The sequence below is a fragment of the Rutilus rutilus genome (assembly GCF_951802725.1).
Source record: "Rutilus rutilus genome assembly, chromosome: 10".
NCBI classification, from domain to species: Eukaryota; Metazoa; Chordata; class Actinopteri; order Cypriniformes; family Leuciscidae; genus Rutilus; species Rutilus rutilus.
In genome coordinates this window covers 3,607,728-3,630,000 of record NC_140215.1, presented here as the reverse complement: position 1 = coordinate 3,630,000, position 22,273 = coordinate 3,607,728, and the positions used below count along the sequence as shown (strand labels likewise).

The following is a 22,273-nucleotide window of genomic DNA, read 5'->3' as shown; positions in this document are numbered from 1 at the left end:
TGCATCAAATATGATAAAGTAGGCATCATAGGGTTAATATCAGTTGTATTCTCAGTTCTGACCTGAACTTCCAGAGCCTCCCAGAAGATCTCCGGAGCCGAGATGTTGTTCTGCTCCCAGTACAGAAGGGTGGCATTGCTGGGGTTTGCAGGCTCAATACAGGAACACCTAAAGAACAGAAGCATCCTTTAACGTGCTTTGCTATAAAAAGAGGTTAAAGGGGTGGTTGATTATGAATTCACTTTTCTAACTTTAGTTAGTGTGTAATGTTGCTGTTTGAGCATAAACAACATCTGCAAAGTTACAACGCTCAAAGTTCAAAGCAAAGGGAGATATTTGCTTTTAAAGAAATCACTTTTTAAGGACTACAACAAACGGCTGGTAGAGACTACACCACATTCCTCCCGGGTTAGTGACATCACCAACCCTAAAATGTACATAAACCCCGCCCCCTGAACGCAATTTATAGATTATCAAGACAGAATATGCTAATCAATGACTAGAAGATAACTACACATATACATAAATTCATCAACTAAACATTCAGAAATGTCCCGTTGCTTCTACATGTTGTCACTTCTTCTTGAGTCTCTCCATCATTGTCTGACTCCGGTTTGAACATAAAAGGCTAAACGTTTTGTCAGTGCAATGTCAGTGCAAGCTCTTGAAGCTCCGCCCCCTGTGCCGGGAGCAGCAGCTCATTTGCATTTAAAGGAACAGACACGAAAACTATGTGTTTTTGCTCACCCTCAAAAAGTGACAACTTTAACATGCTGTATAAAAATATCTGTGGGGTATTTTGAGCTAAAACTTCACACACACTTATTTTACATCTTGTGAAAAGGGCATTATACCACTCCTTTAAATTGCATTAGTTTCTATAATCTTGGTGTCCATTTCATTCTGTTCCTCATTAAGTTGTGTGTTCACCTGTAAGTTGTGAGTTTCTGCAGATTGTTGTTCATATTAATGGGATACGTCTCCCCGAGATGAATGAGCTTCTCCAAGGCCTCATAGATGAAGATGATGCAGATGAGCGAGGCGAAGGCCTCCTCGGTGAAGCGCGTGATGTAACAGACGAGTGAACTGGCATCAGTGGCCACCAGTAGCAGACAGAGGAACGCCGTCCACAGCCCGATACACGTCCTGAGGGACAGGTACGACAGCCCATATTCCCTGAAAAAACACACACACCGTGAGCCTGTATTCCCTGCAAACACACACATACCGTGAGCCTGTTTTCCTGCAAACACACACACACCGTGAGCCCGTATTCCCTGCAAACACACACACCGTGTGCCTGTATTCCCTGCAAACACACACACACCGTGAGCCCGTATTCCCTGCAAACACACACACACACCGCGAGCCTGTATTCCCTGCAAACACACATACACCGTGAGCCTGTTTTCCTGCAAACACACACACAGTCTGAAGCTCAGCCTTGTGTACTGGGAGTTATTGGGGATGTAGACCTTGCTAAGGGGTTACTAAGGTATTCTGAGTGGTTACTAAGCAGTTTCTAGGGTATCTATCTATCTATCTATCTATCTATCTATCTATCTATCCGTCTCTCTACCGTTCTGTCTATCTATCGTTCGTTTAATCGTTCTAACATTCTATCTATCTAGATGGATGGATGGATGAGATGGATAGAACTAGAGACAGAAATAGAGATAAATGAAAGAACAATATATAGACAGATCGAGAAATAAACAATAGAACGATTGATAGAATGCGAGATAAATGGTAGAGCAGTAGATAGAACGAGAGATAAAACGATAGATAGATAGATAGATAGATAGATAGATAGATAGATAGATAGATAGATAGATAGATAGATAGATAGATAGATAGATAGATAGATGGATAGATAGATGGAACGGATAGACAAAACGATAGATCAATAGATAGAACGAGAAATAAAATACTAAAACGATAGATAAAACGAGATGAACGACAGACAGAACGAAATAAAATGATAAAATGATAGATAGATAGATAGATAGATAGATAGATAGATAGATAGATAGATAGATAGATAGATAGATAGATAGATAGATAGATAGATAGATAGATAGAATAAGAGATAAAACGATGGCGTCAGATAATTACATTATCTAAAACAATTAATATAAATTATTTTCTTTAAATCATTCATTCATTGTTGGCACTAAGCAATATAAAAGATCAGAGCAACGGCATTAGACATACTTGCAGAATTTGAACAATATTTTCTCAAACACCAGAACGGGTCCAGTGCTGCCCAGTATAGTGAGAGGCTGTCCGGCGAACAGCGAGTACGCGATTCCAGTCATCGAGGCTCCAAACAGCGACTCAATGGCACTCTGAGAAGAGGGGAGAATATGTTCAAAAATACACCATTCATATTAATGAAATTATTGCTGACTCAGATGCAGACCCAGACACACGTGTACAAAAAAAAAGTAACCTGTCACTATGAGTGAAGTCTGTGCTTTACATCAAGGACCGCAATGGAAATACGTTTTTAACTTTATTGCGTTATTCTTGACAAATTAGTGTATTTCACTACTTTCTTTGTCTACACTGTAAAAAAAAATATTGTTGGATTAACTTAAAAAAGTAAGTTTAAAATTTTGAGTTCATTGAAATAAAAAAATTTAGTTAATACAACAAAGGAGATTGGTTTAATACATAGAAACTCAAAATATTATGCTATCTGAATTACATTATTTAAGTTGATTTGACCAAATATAAAAAGTTGTGATAACAAATCATGAAAATGAGTTTTTACAGTGTAATAAATCAGATCAAATAAAACACATGGTGTTGATGTGATCTTACTATGCGTCCCTCGGTAGCTTCTCCCAGCAGTCCTCCGAAGGTGATGACCGGGGACATGCACGCGCAGTACAGGAACAGGAACGAGGCCAAACACTGCAGGCTGAGCGCATCGGTGAAATCTGACAGAAAGTGAGGAGCCTTCCTCTTCACATCCAGAATTAATCCACCGAAAAACCTGACATAACACACCAGACACACAAGATTACTGCCTTCTGAGCCGAGGAAAGAGCTGGAAAACTGGCTTCGACTCAATTCAGCGCGCATTCAGAGCCGAGTTTTATTCCGTAGAGAAGTATATGCAAAATAAACAGTAAAAATAAACAGTATTTTCATGACAATTAAATGTTTTCCTTCCAAATTGCCATTACTATTATGCAAAAAATATATATATTTTAGTATTACTTAAATTGTCATTTTTACAGTAATGTATTATATTACAGTAATGATGGGAATTAAAATGTAAAATATCAAGATGCATGACAGTAATGGGAATTTGGGAGGGGAAAAGTGCTTAGTTCTCATGAAAATAATGTCACAATTATTGAGACAGATTGCAAAACAATCTTAATGCACCTAAAAAAGAAAAAAAATTCAAACTATTTATTTTTTATTTTGGAGTGCAGAAAAATTGTTGCAAATCACATTTCTAACATTTTCCTAAAAAACAAAAAAAAGTTTATCTATGGGATGGCTTTTCTCCATATATTATTCCTTGCATTAAGCAACAGTTTTCGTTTTTACAGTACTGTATTATATTAATTTGAATAATGGGAATAAAAAAGATATTCAGATATACTGTACAATATCGAGATGCATTACAATAATGGGAGTTTGGCGGGTAAATGTGCTTAATTCTCATGGAAATAATGCACATAAAAAACAGGCTTCATTTTCAAACTATTATTTCTTTTCTTTTACTGTGTAAAGAATTTTTCTTGCGAGCCACACATCTTCTACTAACATTTTCCCAAGCAGAAAAGTAATTTTATCTATAGGAAGGCTGGAGGATGGATTGTTTTTCTCCATGCTCCGACACATATGTGGAATATTCCTCTCAATAAGTCACAGGTTTTCTGACCAGCGCTGTTTCACAGCAAGTCTGGCGCGTCTTGCATATGAAAAAACAGTTGCATTATATATATTTTTTAATTTAGTAAATGCTAAATACAACTTCATAGTTTGTAAGAAACAGTTCACAGTTCTCCGCCATTAACTGGTGTGACTAAAATTATGTATAAATGTATAAAACTGAAATCAATTTAGTACATACATATACGGTAAAACACTTTTAATTCAATTTTGTATTTAAAAAAAAGTCTTAATATTTGGCAGTCCAGTTGAAGAAAGAAATGATAAAATCACAGTGCATTTGTCACTGTTAATGTAATCAAGTCAAAAGCATTCAGCATTGTACAGAGTATCTGTCGTTGCACAATTTAGAAAATATAGCAGATCATCCAGGTATTCCATGCATACAGAAAATCCACATACTATACACAGTATACGTAGTATATAAGGCAGACATACTATAAAACTATAAAACCAGAAAGAAATATTAATTAGGGCTGATCAGATATGACCATTTGGGAGAAAAGAGCCATCTGAGAACAGAAGGGGATTATTGTTGTGAGAAGAGAGAAAGTCACTCAAAGTTGTGAAAACTGTCACTCAACAGGAAGAGTGTGACCAAATGTCAAACATGGCATCTGTCCAGTTCACTGGAGAGTTGAAAACCTGGTCTTCAGTGGCACGGCTCTCGGTTACTTCGTAGTAGACAATGAAACCATCATCCTCAATGATCTGCATTATTATGTGCTCTTTATCTGTCATTATGAACATGACCTGTTCCGTTATTTGGGTTTCTGAGAGGATCATTTATCTTTTTCAAGGTTCAGGAGACTTTATTGAATTAAGTTGTGTTATGTTTAAGCATTAACTTCGAAATAGGAGTGTAGACCAACAAAATGTGAATAACAGCTCAGATCATTTGGAAGAATTTGATGAGAAATTAGTGAGTTCAGATTGATATCTCAGAGTTTGGTATCTAAGCAAAATTGTTAAAGGCGTTCACCCAAAAATGATAATTCTGTCATCATTTACTCGCCCTCATGTCATTCCAAACCCGTAAGACTTTCGTTCATCTTCGGAACACAAATGAAGATCTTTTTAATGAAATCTGAGAGATTTCTGTCCCTCTATTGACAGCTACGCAAGAAAAAAATAAAAAAAATAAACTAAATGTCAACGTCAGGTGTCAAAGGCCAAGGAGAAAAGGTGGGTTTTAAGAAGCGATTTAAAACCAGACAGTGAAGAGGCTTGTCTAATGGGAAGAGGCAGATCATTGCACAGTTTAGGAGCTGCCACCAGCAAAAGCACGGTCCGCCCTGAACTTATGTTTTGTTTTGGGCACATTCAGGAGTAGTTGATCAGCTGACCTGAGAGAACGAGTGGGTGTTTAAGGGTGTAGCAGCTCCAAAATGTAGGGTGGGGCAAGACCGTTTAGGGATTTAAAAGCAAATAAAATAATTTTAAATTGGATCCTAAAATGTACGGTCAGCCAGTGAAGTGAGACTAACATGGGCGAAATGTGCTCGTGTTTACATGTTCCAGTTAAAAGACACGCTGCAGCGTTTTGTACCATCTGGAGACGGGCTACAGAAGACCCACTTACCCCCACATACAGTGCATTACAGTAATCTAGCCGAGTGGTAACAAAGGCGTGGATTACTGTCTCAAAATGTTGCCACGGAAGATATGGCTTTATTTTGGCCAGCTGCCTCAACTGAAAAAAGCTTGATTTAACAACTGCCCTGACTTGACTGTCGAGCTTAAGGTCAGAATCAATTTGAACCCCTAGATTAGTGATGGTTGGCTTGGAGTACTGGGCCAAGGCACCCAAATCAACAGGAGGTGTCGCATTGGTGCCACCAAAAATCATCACTTCTGTCTTTTGTGCATTGAAACTTAAAAAGTTAAGAGCCATCCAGGCCTTTATATCTTCAAGACACTCGAGTAGCGGTCTAACAGTGTCATTCTTTTTAAGAGGCACATAAATCTGGCTATCGTCCGCGTAACAGTGGAATGACATGCCGTGCTTCCTGATTATTGAACCAAGCGGGAGCAAATAAAGAGAAAAGAGAAGAGGGCCTAAAAACTGAACCCTGAGGGACCCCACGAGAGAGAGGAGAAGAAGAGGACTCAGAGTCACCACGGCTGACACAGAAAGTCCGACCTTTCAAGTAGGACTTGAACCATTCTAGTGCTATGAGGCCCACCCACCGCTCTAAACGAGTGATCAGGATTTCATGGTCCACAGTGTCAAACGCAGCAATTAAATCAAGAAGCACAAGAATAACACAATCACCAAAGTCAGTAGCTAAAAATATATCATTAAAAACTTTTAAAAGATGCCGTGTAGAGTTTTAAACCCGGACTGGAAAACCTAGAGAATATTGTGGTATTTCAAAAATGGCATTAATTGACTGCATGACTATCTTTTCAAGAATTTTTGGTTTGGTGAGAGGCCTAAAATTAGAGAGGTCTGCAGGATCCAGACCAGGTTTTTTAATCAGAGGTTGCACTACTGCGTGTTTAAAATTTGCAGGGACCACACCTAAGGAGAGACTGCTATTGACAACTGCAAGAACAGTGGAGAAAACCTGACAAGAAGAAGACAATATGGTCATTATCCAGCTTAATTCAGTTTTGTTCTCATCCGATAGTGTCAGTGCAGTGCAAGATTACATTAACATCTCTTCTGAAAGATGGACAAAGGAAAGATCTAAAAAGAAAAAAAGCAGGACACTTCTGCAAACATCTCCATTCTTTCAAGAGATATTAAAGAGATCTATATTTTCGATGGCTTTCACACACACTAACGTGATTCTGATGTGTCTACACACATACACACACTCCAGACTGACCTCCCGGTGCGCTGCAGCTCAGGGCCTCCATGTCCACCGTGTTCCTCTGTCTCTGCCAGCTCTCCATTAGGCACTGCAGGGATCTTTCTCTTCTCCTGTCATATCAAATACAAAGACGATAGAGGGATACAGCAGAACTCTTAGCATTAAACTGTGAGAGGAGTTCTGACAGGACTTAGAGATATTGAAAGAGTTTGCAGAGATATTCCTCAAATATTCTCAAAAGCATCGTGAGCTAAGTTGATCGTAGAGACCATTGGTGCCAATGGTTCCACAATCCACTTAGGCTTAAGATGCTTTTGAGAAACGCAGCCCAGGTTAGTGTTTGTTCTAAATCTGTCATCTTAAGTGTTGAACTACTGCGATCCAGTTTGCAAAATATATACAATATCCGGGAAATCGAGCGAGTGAGAGAGAAAGCCTGTATCCACCTGGTATTAAGACACGTTTTCACAATATTACTCATTTAAATAATTTCCGCCCAAGGCAAACACAAAATAAAGGGGCGGGGCCTGGTTGAGTTGAGTTAGAAGTTTGTTGAAATACACGCTCAATGGACTTTACCAATCACAACACACTGATCCAGACGACCAATCAGATCAATTTGTATTTGTTACCGTTACACCTGGTATTATCATGCGTCTTCCGTGACCACTTGCGTTCGGACTTTGTGGAGACTCTCGCCTCTTTTTTCGGGACCCGTGTTAGCTGGCTTATGTGAATTAATATAATATATAATATAATTGAGATGAATATGCTCATTTGTGCCTCAGATTAATGTCAGTGTGCTGTTCTGTGCTTTCATCACTTAAATGCACTGAAGAAAAAGGGTCTATTTTCGCTCTTTTGTTTTACAGTGCAGTGCTACAGTTAATCCTCTCTTCAGTATTTCTAGATCGAGATTCTACAGTAAACGCTCCGTTTTAATCTTTATAACGAGATGGAGACATAGCCAGCTGTGTGCTTTATAAATCATGTGCATTACATCACATGACTTACTGTACATACACATATGGCAGATAACACACTTGATTTTACTTAACAGAACAGTTTTTCATTCAATATTAACTAAAATAATATCTATGTATAACTACATCACCAGCCAAAGATTTGAAAACACCTAATTATTAAAGGTGATGAAAACTCTAAAATAACACAATTCACAAAAGAATGATGTATTGACACAAACTCTCGTATATTTAAAGAGAACCTTTTATGCTTTGTGTAATGTTGCTGTTTGAGCATGAAAAAGCTCTCAAAGTCCCTCCAGCGGGAGTAATTCTCTATATCAGTGTCACTGTTTCTGAACTCCCTGAAACGCCTCCATTGTAGTCTTGAGTTTTGTTCCGGGAACGAACGCGTCACAATATTCCTCATTTAAATAATTAATACGCAGAATAAAGGGGCGGAGCCTGGGTGAGTTAGTCAGTAGTGTGTTGAAACTGGCGGTTATGGAAAGGGGCGGGACATTTCCCAAACACGCTCAAAGCACTTGACCAATCATAACGCACTGCTCCAGCCGACCAATCAGAGCACAGTGTGCTTTTCTGAAGGAGGGGCTTCATAGAGACAGGAACTAAACAGAGCGTTACTGACAGACTGGGAAGAGACGAGCTGCAATAGTGGAGAATATGGGAAAAATTATGTTTTTTGAACATTTATGCATGAAAACCTGTTCTAGTAGAGCCCAAAAACAAAATCAACACTTTGAAAAAGGGCATAATATGGGCTCTTTTTCTTTATCTTGGTTCCAGCTCTGCTCACTCTGGATATTCATGAGGTGCATCATGGGGTGCTTTTAAACTAGTAAATAAGGAATAAGGACATACCTTCACTATGTACTACAACTCATCCCTTTAATGCAATTAAACGTTTAATTTTGTTCAGAAATGCATAATTATGCGCAATATGTACGTCTACAAAACTCATTTGAAGCATTTAAGCATTAGTCTTTAGATCAAATGCCTTTTAAGGTTGTGAGCAACATAAATTTGGTCAAGTGTGTCCAGACTTTTGGCTAGTACAAAACTTCAATCGTACATCAGCTGAGTGTCGTCGTACTGTAAGTTTCTCAGGTTTATAGTTCCTGTCTGAAATCTTGTTTCACTGACCTGGGACGGGACGTTTTTTGGCGGCTCTATCCTGATGGAAGGGTCCCATTCTCCTGGTGGCAGAACTGTAACTTGGTCAAGAAATTCGTCAATTCCAGCAATCAGATCATTGCGGTCTTTAGCTTTATAGGCCACATCATGGAAAACCTGCAACAAAAAAACCAACAACAAAAAAACAGAACATTCTTAGTAAAAAAATATGAATAAGATGTGATGAAAGAAGAAACAATTATCTGAATTAAAGGAATAGTTTGTACAAAAATCTAAAAGTTTTTCATCATTTAGTGAAACACAAAATGAGATTGTATATTAGAGTTCGAGCTCCGAAAAAAGGACAATAAAGTAAAGTTTTTATGATACATTTTTATTAATTTTAGAGCTTGGCAGTATAAAACACATCCACATTCTTTGCATTTTGGATGTTCTCCCTAGTTTTTCCATTTGTTTCCTTAAAAAAGGGGGAAAACCACCAATGAGGATCTGAAACGAAACGAGGGTGAATAAACGATAAACCATTTCTTTAAGACTAAATATACAGGAAGCCTGGAAAAAAGTAAATTTTCACATTATCGTGCTCTTTAATAATGTCTTAAGATGTTGCCTTAGCAACATCAACCAGCAGCTTGGCACGAAGGGTGGTTTTCTGTCTAATTAGCAGTCATTTGCATGTTATTAGGGCCGCTCTGTAAGTCTCCTCTGCACCTCAAAGACTAAGTGAGAGAGAATCTGCTGAGCTGTGAAAGACCTAGGAGTTTCCTCTCATCTCTGCGAGACACTTCATGAAACCCGCTTTATTAAAGCAATAATAATCCACTCAAGGTAGTGAATTTGTAGGGGTGTTCTGGATACAATGCAAAGCACAGCAACAGTTACATGATAAAAGACACCAACGGTCATGATTTACATTTATTAATATTAATGAGTACATTTGAATGTTTCCATCATGCATTTTAAAATCAGGGTCGACCCAGGCTCTGTTAGTGGCCAAGGTGAGATTTAAATAGCGGCCATAATAAAATATATATATATATATATTCTAATTACTGCGAACGCTTATCTTTCATATGAACTGCAATTTACTATAACATGAATAGTGAAAACGTTAACACATATATGAAGTAAATAAATGGTGATAATAAAACAACTAACAAATCTAGAAAAAAAGAATCACTTTTAAACAATTACACAATTAAACAAACTACAAATTAACACAAAAAAAATGCTTCTTACCTTGCCATTTTTGAGCATACACTGGAAAATGACATTCTTACACTTTACATGAATGCTTTAGACTACAGTCCTATGGTTTCTTTTAAAAGAAGACACATAGGAGTTTTTTGGTAAAGTAAAAGCAAGCAGCAACATAACTGAAATAAATATATTTTTGTACTTTACTTGCAGTTTAAAACAAGCAAAAACGGCCCAAAGTGTTAGTGTTGCCAATAACTAAGTTGTTAAAAGCTATTTCAGAATAGAAGACAAACATCAGTGTCTGCCATGAAGAGTCGTTAACTTGTGATTTCACTCATTTTTTCCAAACTTTTCCAGTTTAAGTGGCGAAAGCTAATGGCAAAACTAATACCTATGGTAACTGAGCTGTCATGCATAATTAATGCGTTATGGTGATGTATTAATCACGTCATGATGCAGGCAGAGTTTAAATTAGTCCAATATAACATGTTGTCAACTATAAGTTTGTTGTTGTTGTTGATGTCAGCTTTGTTATCGTATCGCTCCATTTATAAATCACTAAAAAGTCTTTATTAATCTCTTATTCACATCGTGTCTACACTTCGTTTATTATAATGAGAGTTTTCGCGAGAGTGCAGAACTCTGAACTGAACAAAAACTCTGGCGTTTTGAGCGGTGAGTGGATTCTGACTACCTTAAATGTCTCTGATTGGCCACTGCGTTCAAGAGATCAACAGATATGTCTGTGATTGGCTAAATTGCTCATCATTCCAAAAACACATTGTAAATACATAGAAACCCTTTGACGCTCTCCAGAGCGCAAACACAAATAAGCAATATCAAACACTCACATTAGTTTGTTTTCTTTTATTCACCATTCAGTAAACAAGTACATTTTAAGTAATTTTACATTTTGTAGGTTTTCCCCTTTTCATCCTGTTAGTCTTTTGTAAAACCAACAAAAGCCAGTTCCTGAATGACATCATCTTCCAGGAAGTGACTTTATTTTTGATAGATCTGATTAACTCTAAAAACTCTCAAATTTGTGTTTGATTAAATTACAGAAATCGGAATGATAGAATTTTTTAAAACTGCTAAAAAAAAGTTTTTACAGAGGCTTCAAATGCAGCTCATCCAATCATAATTCATCATATTTCATTATGAAATATTCTAAAATGCATCTGGATCAAATATACAAGGTGAACATAAACAGTCCCTTGTTAAAAGCAGTAACTATAAAACAATACCATGCTCTCTTACCTCATCTGTCATCAAGGTCGCAATTGATCTGCCAATCTCGTGATATTGTGGGCCTTTACCCAGAGGCCCCAGCAGGATGAACAGGAATCTGACAGATCAAGCACAAAACAGCAATGTAACTGGTGTTCTTATGTTGAGTTTCACAAAGCAAACTTGGGGGCCTATTTTAACGATCTAAGCCTATGGTCTAAAGCGCATGGTGCAAGTTCACTTAGTGTCTGAATCCACTTTTGATAGTTTAATGACAGGAAAAATGGTCGGTGCTCCCGGCGCATGGTCTAAAGGGTTGTCCCTATTCTCTTAATGAGTAATGGATGTGTTTTTGAGCTTTACGTGCAAAAAAACAATCAGAGTCTCATCTCCCATTCCCTTTAAAAGCCAGTTGCGCTCGCGCCATGGCGGATTCGCTATTTACATGACGGATTTTGATACTTTGAAAACTGAACGCGTCTCCAGAGCGCAAACGGATCTGCTCGTGCATGAGATAAAAGTGCGAAAGAAGACCATCTACGGGACAAGCCGGATTCCACCATATCTTTATGTACACAATAATAATATTTTACATAGTAATCCTTTTATTTTAAATATTTGGCATGTTTGTGTGCTGCTGTGCGTCCCTGTGTGTGTAATAAGCAGAGTGTACGCGCGTGCGTTGTGGACCCGCCTATAGGCGCACATTACTAACGCACTCTTTAAAAAACAAAAATAATAATAATGCGCCATTAACTTTAGACCAGGTTTCAGTTGGTCAATGGCTCAGTCTATTTCAGTTCCTCAAAATAGCAATGCTCCAACAATGCGCCAGAACACACCTCGTTTTCAGACCAGCAGCACATGGGCGCACAAATGGGCGCAAATGCATTTGCTATTTAAACAACGTGGCGCAGGACGTGAAAATGATAACTGCGTCGGGCTGAAACTAGCAAAAAACACTTGCGTCGCGCCTGGCGCTGCATTGCACCGGGTGTCTGATAGGGCCCATGGTGTTCACCTGGTGGTAATGGGCACTTCTGCCAGGCCGTTGAGCAGTACGGCAGGAGAGAGGCGGACAAACGCCACGACAGGCCTGTCCAGAAACTCCAGCTCTCCAACCAAGATATTCGATGCCTCTGCACCTGCAGGGATCTTCTTCATGAAGTGCAGGTCTATCTACACACACATTATTATGCAGGAGTCACTAGGTGAGAAATACACATGCATATTGAAACAAAGGATGTTTTGAACAGGTTTGTCATACAGGCCTTAGGCTGTTTAAATAAATGGACACTTTAAAGAGACTTTAAAAGTTTAATAGTGAGAAAACTATGGGAAAAGAAAAAGTTTGTTCAGTTACTATAGATACAAAAAAATATATATATTAATTTACTAAAGTAAAAATAGAACATATAAAAAAATCTTATTCAAAATACCAACAAAACCTATAATAGTATATCAATTACTCTAAAATATCACTGGTTGTAATCAAAATCTTAACCCGTTTTTCTACTAGTATACTGGTTTTGTCAAGCCACCATAATTATGCAACCCATTCATATCCAGGATTCTGAGATTTGACCATCAAATCTTGACATGGAATATTAAAAAGCACGGAAAAAACAAATCCCGTGCGTGTGCACATATATAAAGCTTTTTGTGGAATTGAGGTTACTATGGAAATGTGTTCTTAGACTGGTTTAGGGTCAAAGTTCAAGATGATCTAGACAGCCAAAGAGATTATATATACTAACATAATGCAAAAGGTCATGTGTTGTGTAAGATTTCATAATGTTATTTTATTACAGTATTTTATCATGACTCTTTGTGATCCCAGACAGCACTCTCATCTGTTCATGAAATCACAACCATAATACCCACTTAATGCAAGAAACAGAACAGTCTAATGTGAGGTAAAGAGGGCTTCAGCCACAATGTGTTTAAAACCATAATCCCTTTCCTAGAACAGAGAAAATACGAGAACATTTGCAGAGAAAATCGACAGACGTCTATGTACTGAACTGCAAGAAATGTGATATACTGTACAAATTTTAGTTGTTTTAACAGAAACTTTAATTTACTCCACCATATATGATGAAAAAAAATAATATTAACTCTTTCCCTGCCAGTGTTTTTAAAAAAAACTTTACCAGCCAGCGCCAGCGTTTTTGATCATTTTCACAAAAATGTCATGGCCACCCGAATATTTTGTTTTTTGAAAATCTGAACATGCATTATATCCAACGCTATCTCACGACCAATTTGTACGAATTCGTACGAATGATAAAAAGTTGGCTAATTCGTACTAATTCGTACGACCTCACTCGTACGAATTTGTACGATTTGTCTATGGGTAGGTTTAGGGGCGGGGTCAGGGGTAGGTCATTCGTATGAATTCATACGAATTGTCCAATTCGTAAAATATGTACGATTTTGAAAAAATCTAATTCGTACGAGTCAGGTCGTATGAATTCGTACGAATAAGCCACCTCGTAGAATTTGTAAGTTTTCCCGTGAGATCGGGCTCATTATATCAACAGAAAGAACAGAGCCTCTGCTTTTAAACAAACAACAACGTTTTATTCTAGCATCAAGCATTCTTTTTTATCAACACTTGTATGTGGGTAAGTTTAATAAAAAAGTATCATTTTGAACAAAAAGATGAGAAAATCACGTTTTCTTCTAAGACTGAAACGTAATGTAATGTAATGAAAGTAATGCTTTTATAACTGGTTTTTGCTTCTTTTTTGCTTCTTGTGTTTTGAATTTGATCCGGAGATTCTGTACTCTTTCAGAACATGCGTAATAGCGCCCCCTACCATATAACAGTGGAAACACTGAAAGCCGGAAAAGTTCATCAAGGAAAGAGTTAATAGATTTACCAGGACATTGTGTAATTTCACTATACAATACAGTAAAATTTGTGTTTGGGGCAAGAAAAAGTAAGAATTACCATAAAATCTATTAAAATAAATGTATGTTTTAGAAAATCTATACTTTTACGGTAAATTGATTTAAGGCTGCATTCATTGTTTTCCATTTGAATATATTTTAAAATGTAATTTATTCCTGTGATCAAAGCTGATGATCCTTCAGAAATCATTCTAATATGATTGTGCTGCTTCATATTTGTGTGGAAACTGATACTTTTTTTTGGATTCTCTGATGAACAGAAAGTTCAAAAGAACAGTTTTTTTTTTTTACTGTCACTTTTGATCAATTTATTGCATCCTTGCTGAATAAAAGTTTTAATTTCTTTAAAAATATATATATTTTACTGACCCCAAAGTGTGTGTCATTTGAGTGTATTTTATTGAAATAGTTATATTTGGCAAACCATTCTTCGTCATTACCTTGCTGAAGTCCACAGCACTGTTTTCACGGCTCACGTCATTCTTGCCCTCGGTGCTCATGGGTTGAGACGGGGGTAAAATCATCTGACCTGCAGACACATAAGCTACCAATCAATCAATACAATCCATACAATGCCAATGCTAATCAATGCAAATCAACCGATGAATGGAACGCAGCATAAGCATCGGCTGTATAATGTAGCAAACTGTAATGAAGTTTATGAATTGATAGGAGGGAAAATGATTTTTAATGAAGATCTGTTATGATCTCAGACGTGTTAACCATCAAAATTGAATGAAACATCCATAAAGTGAGACATAATGAGCAGAGAGATGATTTAACGAGTATGCTCACTAAAGCAGCCTTCAAAAATGGATGTAAATAAATCACTAACAAGCATCGCTTTATCCAAACTCGATGAACAAATCAATTGCGCTCTACTCTAAAGGCAGCGAAAGCAAGCGAAACATCTCTACAGCGTTCAGCGCATGAAGATGCACCAAACCCCTCGGTTAAGAGAGCATCGCTACATGGCATGAACAGATTTGTGTTTATTAGTCATGCTCGCTGCTGTTTTAATGCTCAGGCTCAGCGCTGCATGAATTAGAGTATTAATGATGCGAACAGAGGAGAACGGAGGGGTCTGGTGCACTTCATGTGTTAGCGTTAGCGTGTGGGAAGCTGGCAAACTTCCTAAACATAAGCCCTGTATAAAGGTGATGAATATTCAGAATAGCCTTCACCTTCCTCAGTCATTTCTCTGCAAAAACACTGCTTATCTACTGGTATGAATTGTACAATACTAAATTCACACTTACTGTGTTGGGGCATCAGTTTTGTTTGCTCACCAGCCACTGTGAATAGTGGTTTTCTAAAGTTACAAGGCACTTTGCATTTTCTCTGGCCACAATTTTGACATCGATACCATGGGGAAAAACTGCCATACAGATATTTTTTATATTATCTCATAATTTGGCATTAGGTATATTAAGCTGCTGTCACTTTAAGGGCGTTTTTACACCTGAGAGTCCGCACCAAAGTTCATGTTTTGATACATTGTATATGTAAGGGATCATGTAGAGCGCAGCGAAGCAGAGCTTGAATCAGCCTGAAGGGGTTGTATTCGCTATAACAACCGCCTCGCTCTACATTATCCCGCTTATTACATGGCTACCTACCAAATAAATCAATAATTTGACACAAAATATTGATTTAAAAAGGAGTTTATTGATTTAAAAACGATTGTATTGCTTCCGCTAAAGAAAATAGTCCGTTCCGTCTCTACGGTTAGAATCCTGCGTCCATAGCAACACTCTGTTTTTCATGGCAACGGTGTGTTATACTTAGCAGCGGTCTGTTATCAAGAAATAACACACCGCATTCTACATTAGAATTCAACCAAGCCATGTAATAAGTAAGGGTTAATGCCCGACGAGGTGTCCATTGTCAGCTATTAATGGACGCCGGCGAGGCGTGATCCGTCCGACGCGCAGCGGAGGTCCATTAATACCTGACAATGGACACCTCGAAGGGCATTAACCCGCTTATACCATGGTCACTTGCCAAATAACACATTTTTAAAACATTAGTTTATATTTTAATTAGTTTTACAATCGAAATCTAAAGTTTTTACAAACAATAACTTGGTTTCCCTGGTTACGCCTGACGGTTTATTTAGCAACCGGAGATATTTATAGTCCGCTCAGCTCGTAGAACCCTTCAGTTTAGCTAACTTACCAGCCAGAAAGTTAACGTATTTTTTTTCATGTAAGTTAGGCTTGTCTAGCCATGGACAAGAGATCACACAAGATCATACACTTTCGTTTTTTTAACCTATAATTAAAACACACAGGTAGGCACATGTATAACGGCTAACTAGATGTTTGTTTTGATACAATAAATTGTAAACGGATACTTTGACTGCCTGCTGCTATGGTTACTCACAGCTGATGTAGCCAGCGCATTTATTTATTAATTTTGAACAGTAAACAGTCAGTTTCACCAGAACTCCTTTACTAGGTGTCCTCTATCACTTTTTAATGGACACCCTGCAGCCAATCAGAATCGAGTATTCACCCAGACCATGGTATAAATTCGGTTAGTTTTGGTTTGGTTTCTCGTTGCAATTATGCGAGCGCACTAAAGAACTTTACATGACGTACTTGCGTCCTGTCGTCATCATCTCTGCGGGCTGCATCTTGACATTGATTGGTTTGTAAATGAACGTGCGTCTGATGTCAGCGTGTTGTCAAGTCGGCGGGTAACTTTGACAAGAATGAATGAACAGACGCATACCGTTGCCACTATACTTTTATTATTATGGCATTATGGATCCACCGGAACTTCCTATAAATGGTCTGAAAGTTCGAACCATACAGAAAATGCTTTCACACTAGAAACGAACCAAACCTTTGTCCAGTTTGATTCGGACCGAGACTACCGATTTTCGTCGGACCAAATTTCGTCTGTTTGGTCCGGACCGTGGTCCAATTAATTGGAGGTTTCATACCTGCAATTTTGATTCAGATCAAACTGAAAAGTCAGAATATCCGGACCAAACAAGGTAGGTGTGAAAGGGCTCTAAGACTTGACGCACGGATCCATTACACATGCGTTTTCTTTCTCAACTGTTTATGTTCACTTAAAACATAACTGACTGTTTACGTGAATACTTGCCAATACCGGCGTTTTGACATTATTTTGTGTGTATTCGACTGTTTAAGAGTGAGAAAGAGCAGCTGGTGTCGTGTATCTGTGGAAAACGAGTATTGGAATATATCAGCATCGATATGCATCAAAAAATCTATATTTTTGACAACACTACATTGTACTTAGTTAATTATTTCAGATGCCTTGTAAAAGACTACAATTGAAAAATGTATTTAATATATATAAAATTCATCCCCCCGAAGTGGCTTGTAGGAGTGACTGCGTTACACGCCACCGCTGAAATACACCCGTATTTGGCAGGTGTTAATGTCAAGCCCTGGGCATAACCAACTAAAAGAAGCAATGCTACTAAATTAACTATATTTTACCAGTCGCATACAAGTAGCTCAACTCTTGCTCAACTACAATCATATAATTATGAAGTTTTGAATACTTTTTTGAAGATTTTCTTAGCATTTGTGCAACAAGGAACGCATTTTTATCCTTCTTGTGAGTTGCACAGTGAATCAGGGAATCATGGGAAATTTTGTTTTCTCACCCAATAGAATGCAACAATCCTATTCATTTTCTCCATATGTGACCCTGGACCACAAAACCAGTCACTTGGGTAAATTTTTTGGCATTGAGATTTATACATAATCTGAAAGCTAAATAAATAAGCTTTCCATTGATGTATGGTTTGTTAGGATAGGACAATATTTGGTCGAGATACAACTATTGAAAATCTGGAATCTGAGGGTGTAAAAAAATCGAAACACTGAGAAAATCTCCTTTAAAGTTGTTCATTTATGTTCACGATTGTGCTGCATTCACTCACAAAAATAAATGTTTTATATATTTACAGTAGGAAATTGACTAAATATCTTCATGGACCATGAGCTTTACTTAATATCCTAATGATTTTTGGCATAAAAGAAAATTGATCATTTTGACCCATACAATGTATTGTTGGCTATTGCCACAAATATACCCGTGCGACATGTGACTGGTTTTGTGATCCAGGGTCACATCTGGGAATTGGTTTGAATGATAACAAAAACCATCAAAGACACACTTAATGTCAGCTGAGAGGTTGTTAATCGATGGTATTTGCTTTCGTTGAAGCCATCAGCCTTAATTTGTACAAAATCATGTTTAAAAGCGAAACTCCTGTTGAATATCCCCCATGATTCTGCAAAGAAATCTCCACCAGAAAAACAAGCTAATCACACCAAAAAACTATTTTGTGCCGCCCACTCCCCCGAAACACTGCAAATGACAATAATCAAGTGTGCCGCACATGTCCTCCACCATTTAAGACGTTTTTTACCACGTGCAACCTATTCTCTGAGATAACCACCTTTACATGTTATGTTTTAGGAAGCACTACAGCAGAAGGGAAAGTCTCTGAAGTTAAAAGTTGCCTGGATCCAAGCCGTCCTCTCGGTCCGGGCTGAAGGTGGCGGTGGGGTTCTTGTTTGGGTGTGTGGATGAGGAGGATGGAGGAGGGAGAGGTGAAGTGATGGACACACTTGACGAGCAGCACAGAGGCCAACATGGAGAACAAGATGAGACCTGCCCATCATTCCCATCTGAAACAACTGATCGCCACAGAGAAGACTTAAAGAGATGAGATGAAGTGCCTGTCAGACACACACACACACACACACACACACACACAAACACACGACAACACAGACGCTGAAACTCTGAGATGGTGGATCTGACATTTCTAATGAAACCAGAGACAACAAACAGTCAAATTAAGCAAATCACCAGAGTTACTGAATTAAATGCAAGTAAAATATCTCTCCATTTGTGTACAGAATACAGAAATTGTGTGTATTTTGGGGTTTTTGCATTTGAAGAAATTTTACACACGGAAGAAATGTGTAGGTTGTTTGAACATTGCATATTGTTATACACTATCGTTTAAAAAAGTTTGGGGGCTGGTAAGATTTTTTAATGCTTTTGAAATGCTTACCAAGGCTGCATTTATTTGATCAAAAATACAGTAAAAATTATTATTAATAACTATTTAATGAGCAGTTTCCTATTGTAATATGTTTTAAAATGTAATTTATTCCTGTGATGCAAAAATGTATTTTCAGCATCATTATCCTTCAGAAATCATTCTAATATGATGATTTGCTGCTCAAGAAACATTTATTGTTATTATCAATGTTGAAAACAGTTGTGCTGCTTTATATTTTTGTGGAAACTTTAATGTATTTTTTTTTCAGTATTCTTGACGAATAGAAAGTTCAAAAGAACAGCATTTACTTGAAATAGAAATCTGTTGCTGTTTACTGTCACTTTTGATCAATCTGAAGAAACACACTCATTTCGTATTATCTGACCCCAAACTTTTGAGCTGTAGTGTGTATCATTTGAGTGTCATCCGCACAATCAGACAAATGAATACCGTTTTTGTCGGTGCAGTTGGACTCGGACTGCCTCTTGCCGATATCAGCGAAGGAGCGGACGATGGGAATCCGATTGGCCAGTTTCTTCTGGTTCTGATGATGATGCTGCTTCAAAAGAGCCTCTTTGACCTTCCTCCTGACATCGTCTTCAAGATGCCCAGCCACTTCCTGTTGGTCCAGAACCATATCTAAGAAATTCAACACACAACATTACAAATGATCAGCAGCAGATAAGAAGATAATATTGCAATATTGAACTAAAAAACATAATAGTCTTATTATTTTCCCTTTTATATATATTAAAAAAAAAAAAAATATATATATATATATATATATATATACATATATATATATACATACAAAAACCATTTAAATCTATCTATCTATCTATCATCAATCCCACTCTCTTCATATATATGTTTACATATATATATATATATATATATATATATATATATATATATATATATCAAACTTAACATCACAACGAAACTAGTCGTTTTGCAATCATCTGATGTCATTCAAATCTTCTTTTCACATGTTTATTATCATTGAGATCTGCAGTGTTATAGAGCTGTCAAATGGTATATTCAACTTCATATGCTCCACTAAAGTGTTAATTATTCATTTCAAACCTGAATAATAAATAGAGTGATGAATTTCTAAAGGTACGAATTCCCCCCAAGGCATGTGTCTGGCCAGTGCTGTCTTGATATACAGAGCTAATGTGCTCTTTAAATGGCTAATCTATGCTAAATGTTTGGCAGAAAGCTCATCTGTGCCTATTTTGCAGATGTTCCTTGAACTCTGCATCAGAAACTGACATTGATGCAGATGTCAACCGATGGAGCGGCTGCTCAGAGACCCGTCTCATGTATCTGAAGATGCAGAACAGCTTTGAGTAATGCAAAATTCACATGCTGAAGAGAGTGAGAAGGTGCAAACGCTGTATAATTCATGACTGACTCTAAACAATAAAGACAATGCATTTCCACAGCACAGTCACCTCTTGATGCTTGTTCTATCGCATTGAACCCACAGTACATGAAAATATACAGATCATCCAACACACGTTGACTTTTTGTGACAACATGCCCCAACAGCAATAAAGGTGGAAATGTCGAATCAGTTTTTTGTAGTCAAGACTTAAAAGGATCATGAACTGCATTATTAAGAGTTGTATAATGTTCTTTGAGGTCCACTTGTAATGTAATCAAGATATTTACATCAAAAATCATCCTAAATTAGAAGTAATAGGCTATTTCCTATCCTTTTTTACCCTCTCTTTGACACAGTAAACGGCCACTGCTAAGATTGGGTAACAGTTTTTCATATTAAAATAATTTTTAATGTCCGCGCTACACGTGTGGAATTGTTTTGAAACCTTACGATGCTGAAAAAATGGCAACCGGTGAAATTCAGCCATACATGTTTGAGCCAGAGTCTGATTCTGAATCAGAGGAAAACAAACCTACACCTCAAATACCCCAAAATCATTTCTTTTAAATAATCCAGTCTACGACAGCTTGGAAATGAATCATCTTTTATTCATATTTATTCCTTATGTATTTTTGTGAGGTAGTATTATATTTGATCAATATTAGTGTTGAAACGCAGACGCTACAGAAAGGTGTTTATCTCGTTACATAGTTTAACATCTCTTTGGTTTTTGGAGTAATCCTGTGTTTGCATGAATCAGTGGGCGGGGCTAAAGAGGCAGTGATGTAGAAGTGGGCGTTGATCTGATTCTGCAGACCTATGATGTCATACTGAGACAAAATCCGAAACGAGTCATTTTGGAAGCTTGGTTTTCACTAAAAGCCATTTTGGGACTAACATGGAAGTTTTGAGTTCTGAAACTTACAGGGTATTTTTTATGGTACAATGACCTCTTACATGTCAAAATATCAAGGAAATTTGGATTTCTCAATTCATTTAAGGGTTGGGTTGTGTCCGAAAATTTACTTAAAGGGATACTTCACCGATTAGCATTAAGCTTTGTATAAGTAGAAACCCGGTAGTATTTTTGAATGACCGTGCTTCCCTCCCTCATGTCCCCCTGAGACGAGAGATTTCTGTATTGTGTGTCTGGGAAAAAAACTCAGATGACGCAAAAGTCGTCATTTATCATCATCTGAGGCTTTTTTGTCCAGAGGCGAGAGACTACAGCCAGTAAGAGGAGCTCGTTCCGCATGTGTTCAACCCGCCCATAGGGGGATCTCACGATAAAACGCCGTCTTTTCAGTTTCCAGTCGACTAGTAGCCTAGCTGTATCATTTCTTCCGATACTGCCCTCTGTAACCGGGAGGCGTGGCTTGGGAGTGGCCTCGTAGGGCAGCGAAGCAAGTGCATTCTGGGAGTTGTTGTCTTTCATCCACATGAGCCAAAAATACATTTTCTGGCTTTTCTCAGTCTAGAAGGCACCAACTTCTGAAATAATTTCACATTTTTACTACATAAATGACCCAATTTAAATACACATTCATCTTTCCAGCGGTGAAATATCCCTTTAAGAAATATTCAGAGAAATAAGTCTCAAATATAATGTCAATATTTTTGC

The 22,273-nt window shown here is 37.6% G+C and overlaps 1 protein-coding gene across 2 annotated transcripts in view; it reads right to left on the bottom strand.

Annotated features, from left to right (window-relative positions):
• The window catches only part of slc4a10b (solute carrier family 4 member 10b), an 80,424-nt gene that overhangs the window by 17,014 nt on the left and 41,137 nt on the right, over window positions 1–22,273 (bottom strand). For both annotated transcript variants that reach the window (XM_084420850.1, XM_084420851.1), the window contains 10 exons: window positions 19,713–19,901; window positions 14,638–14,726; window positions 12,303–12,460; window positions 11,312–11,399; window positions 8,861–9,007; window positions 6,750–6,844; window positions 2,827–3,001; window positions 2,215–2,348; window positions 931–1,176; window positions 63–168 (listed from right to left, as the gene is read on the bottom strand). In XM_084420850.1, the coding sequence (XP_084276976.1) occupies window positions 63–168; window positions 931–1,176; window positions 2,215–2,348; window positions 2,827–3,001; window positions 6,750–6,844; window positions 8,861–9,007; window positions 11,312–11,399; window positions 12,303–12,460; window positions 14,638–14,726; window positions 19,713–19,901 (1,427 nt within the window). The remainder of the gene's footprint in view (window positions 1–62; window positions 169–930; window positions 1,177–2,214; window positions 2,349–2,826; window positions 3,002–6,749; window positions 6,845–8,860; window positions 9,008–11,311; window positions 11,400–12,302; window positions 12,461–14,637; window positions 14,727–19,712; window positions 19,902–22,273) is intronic.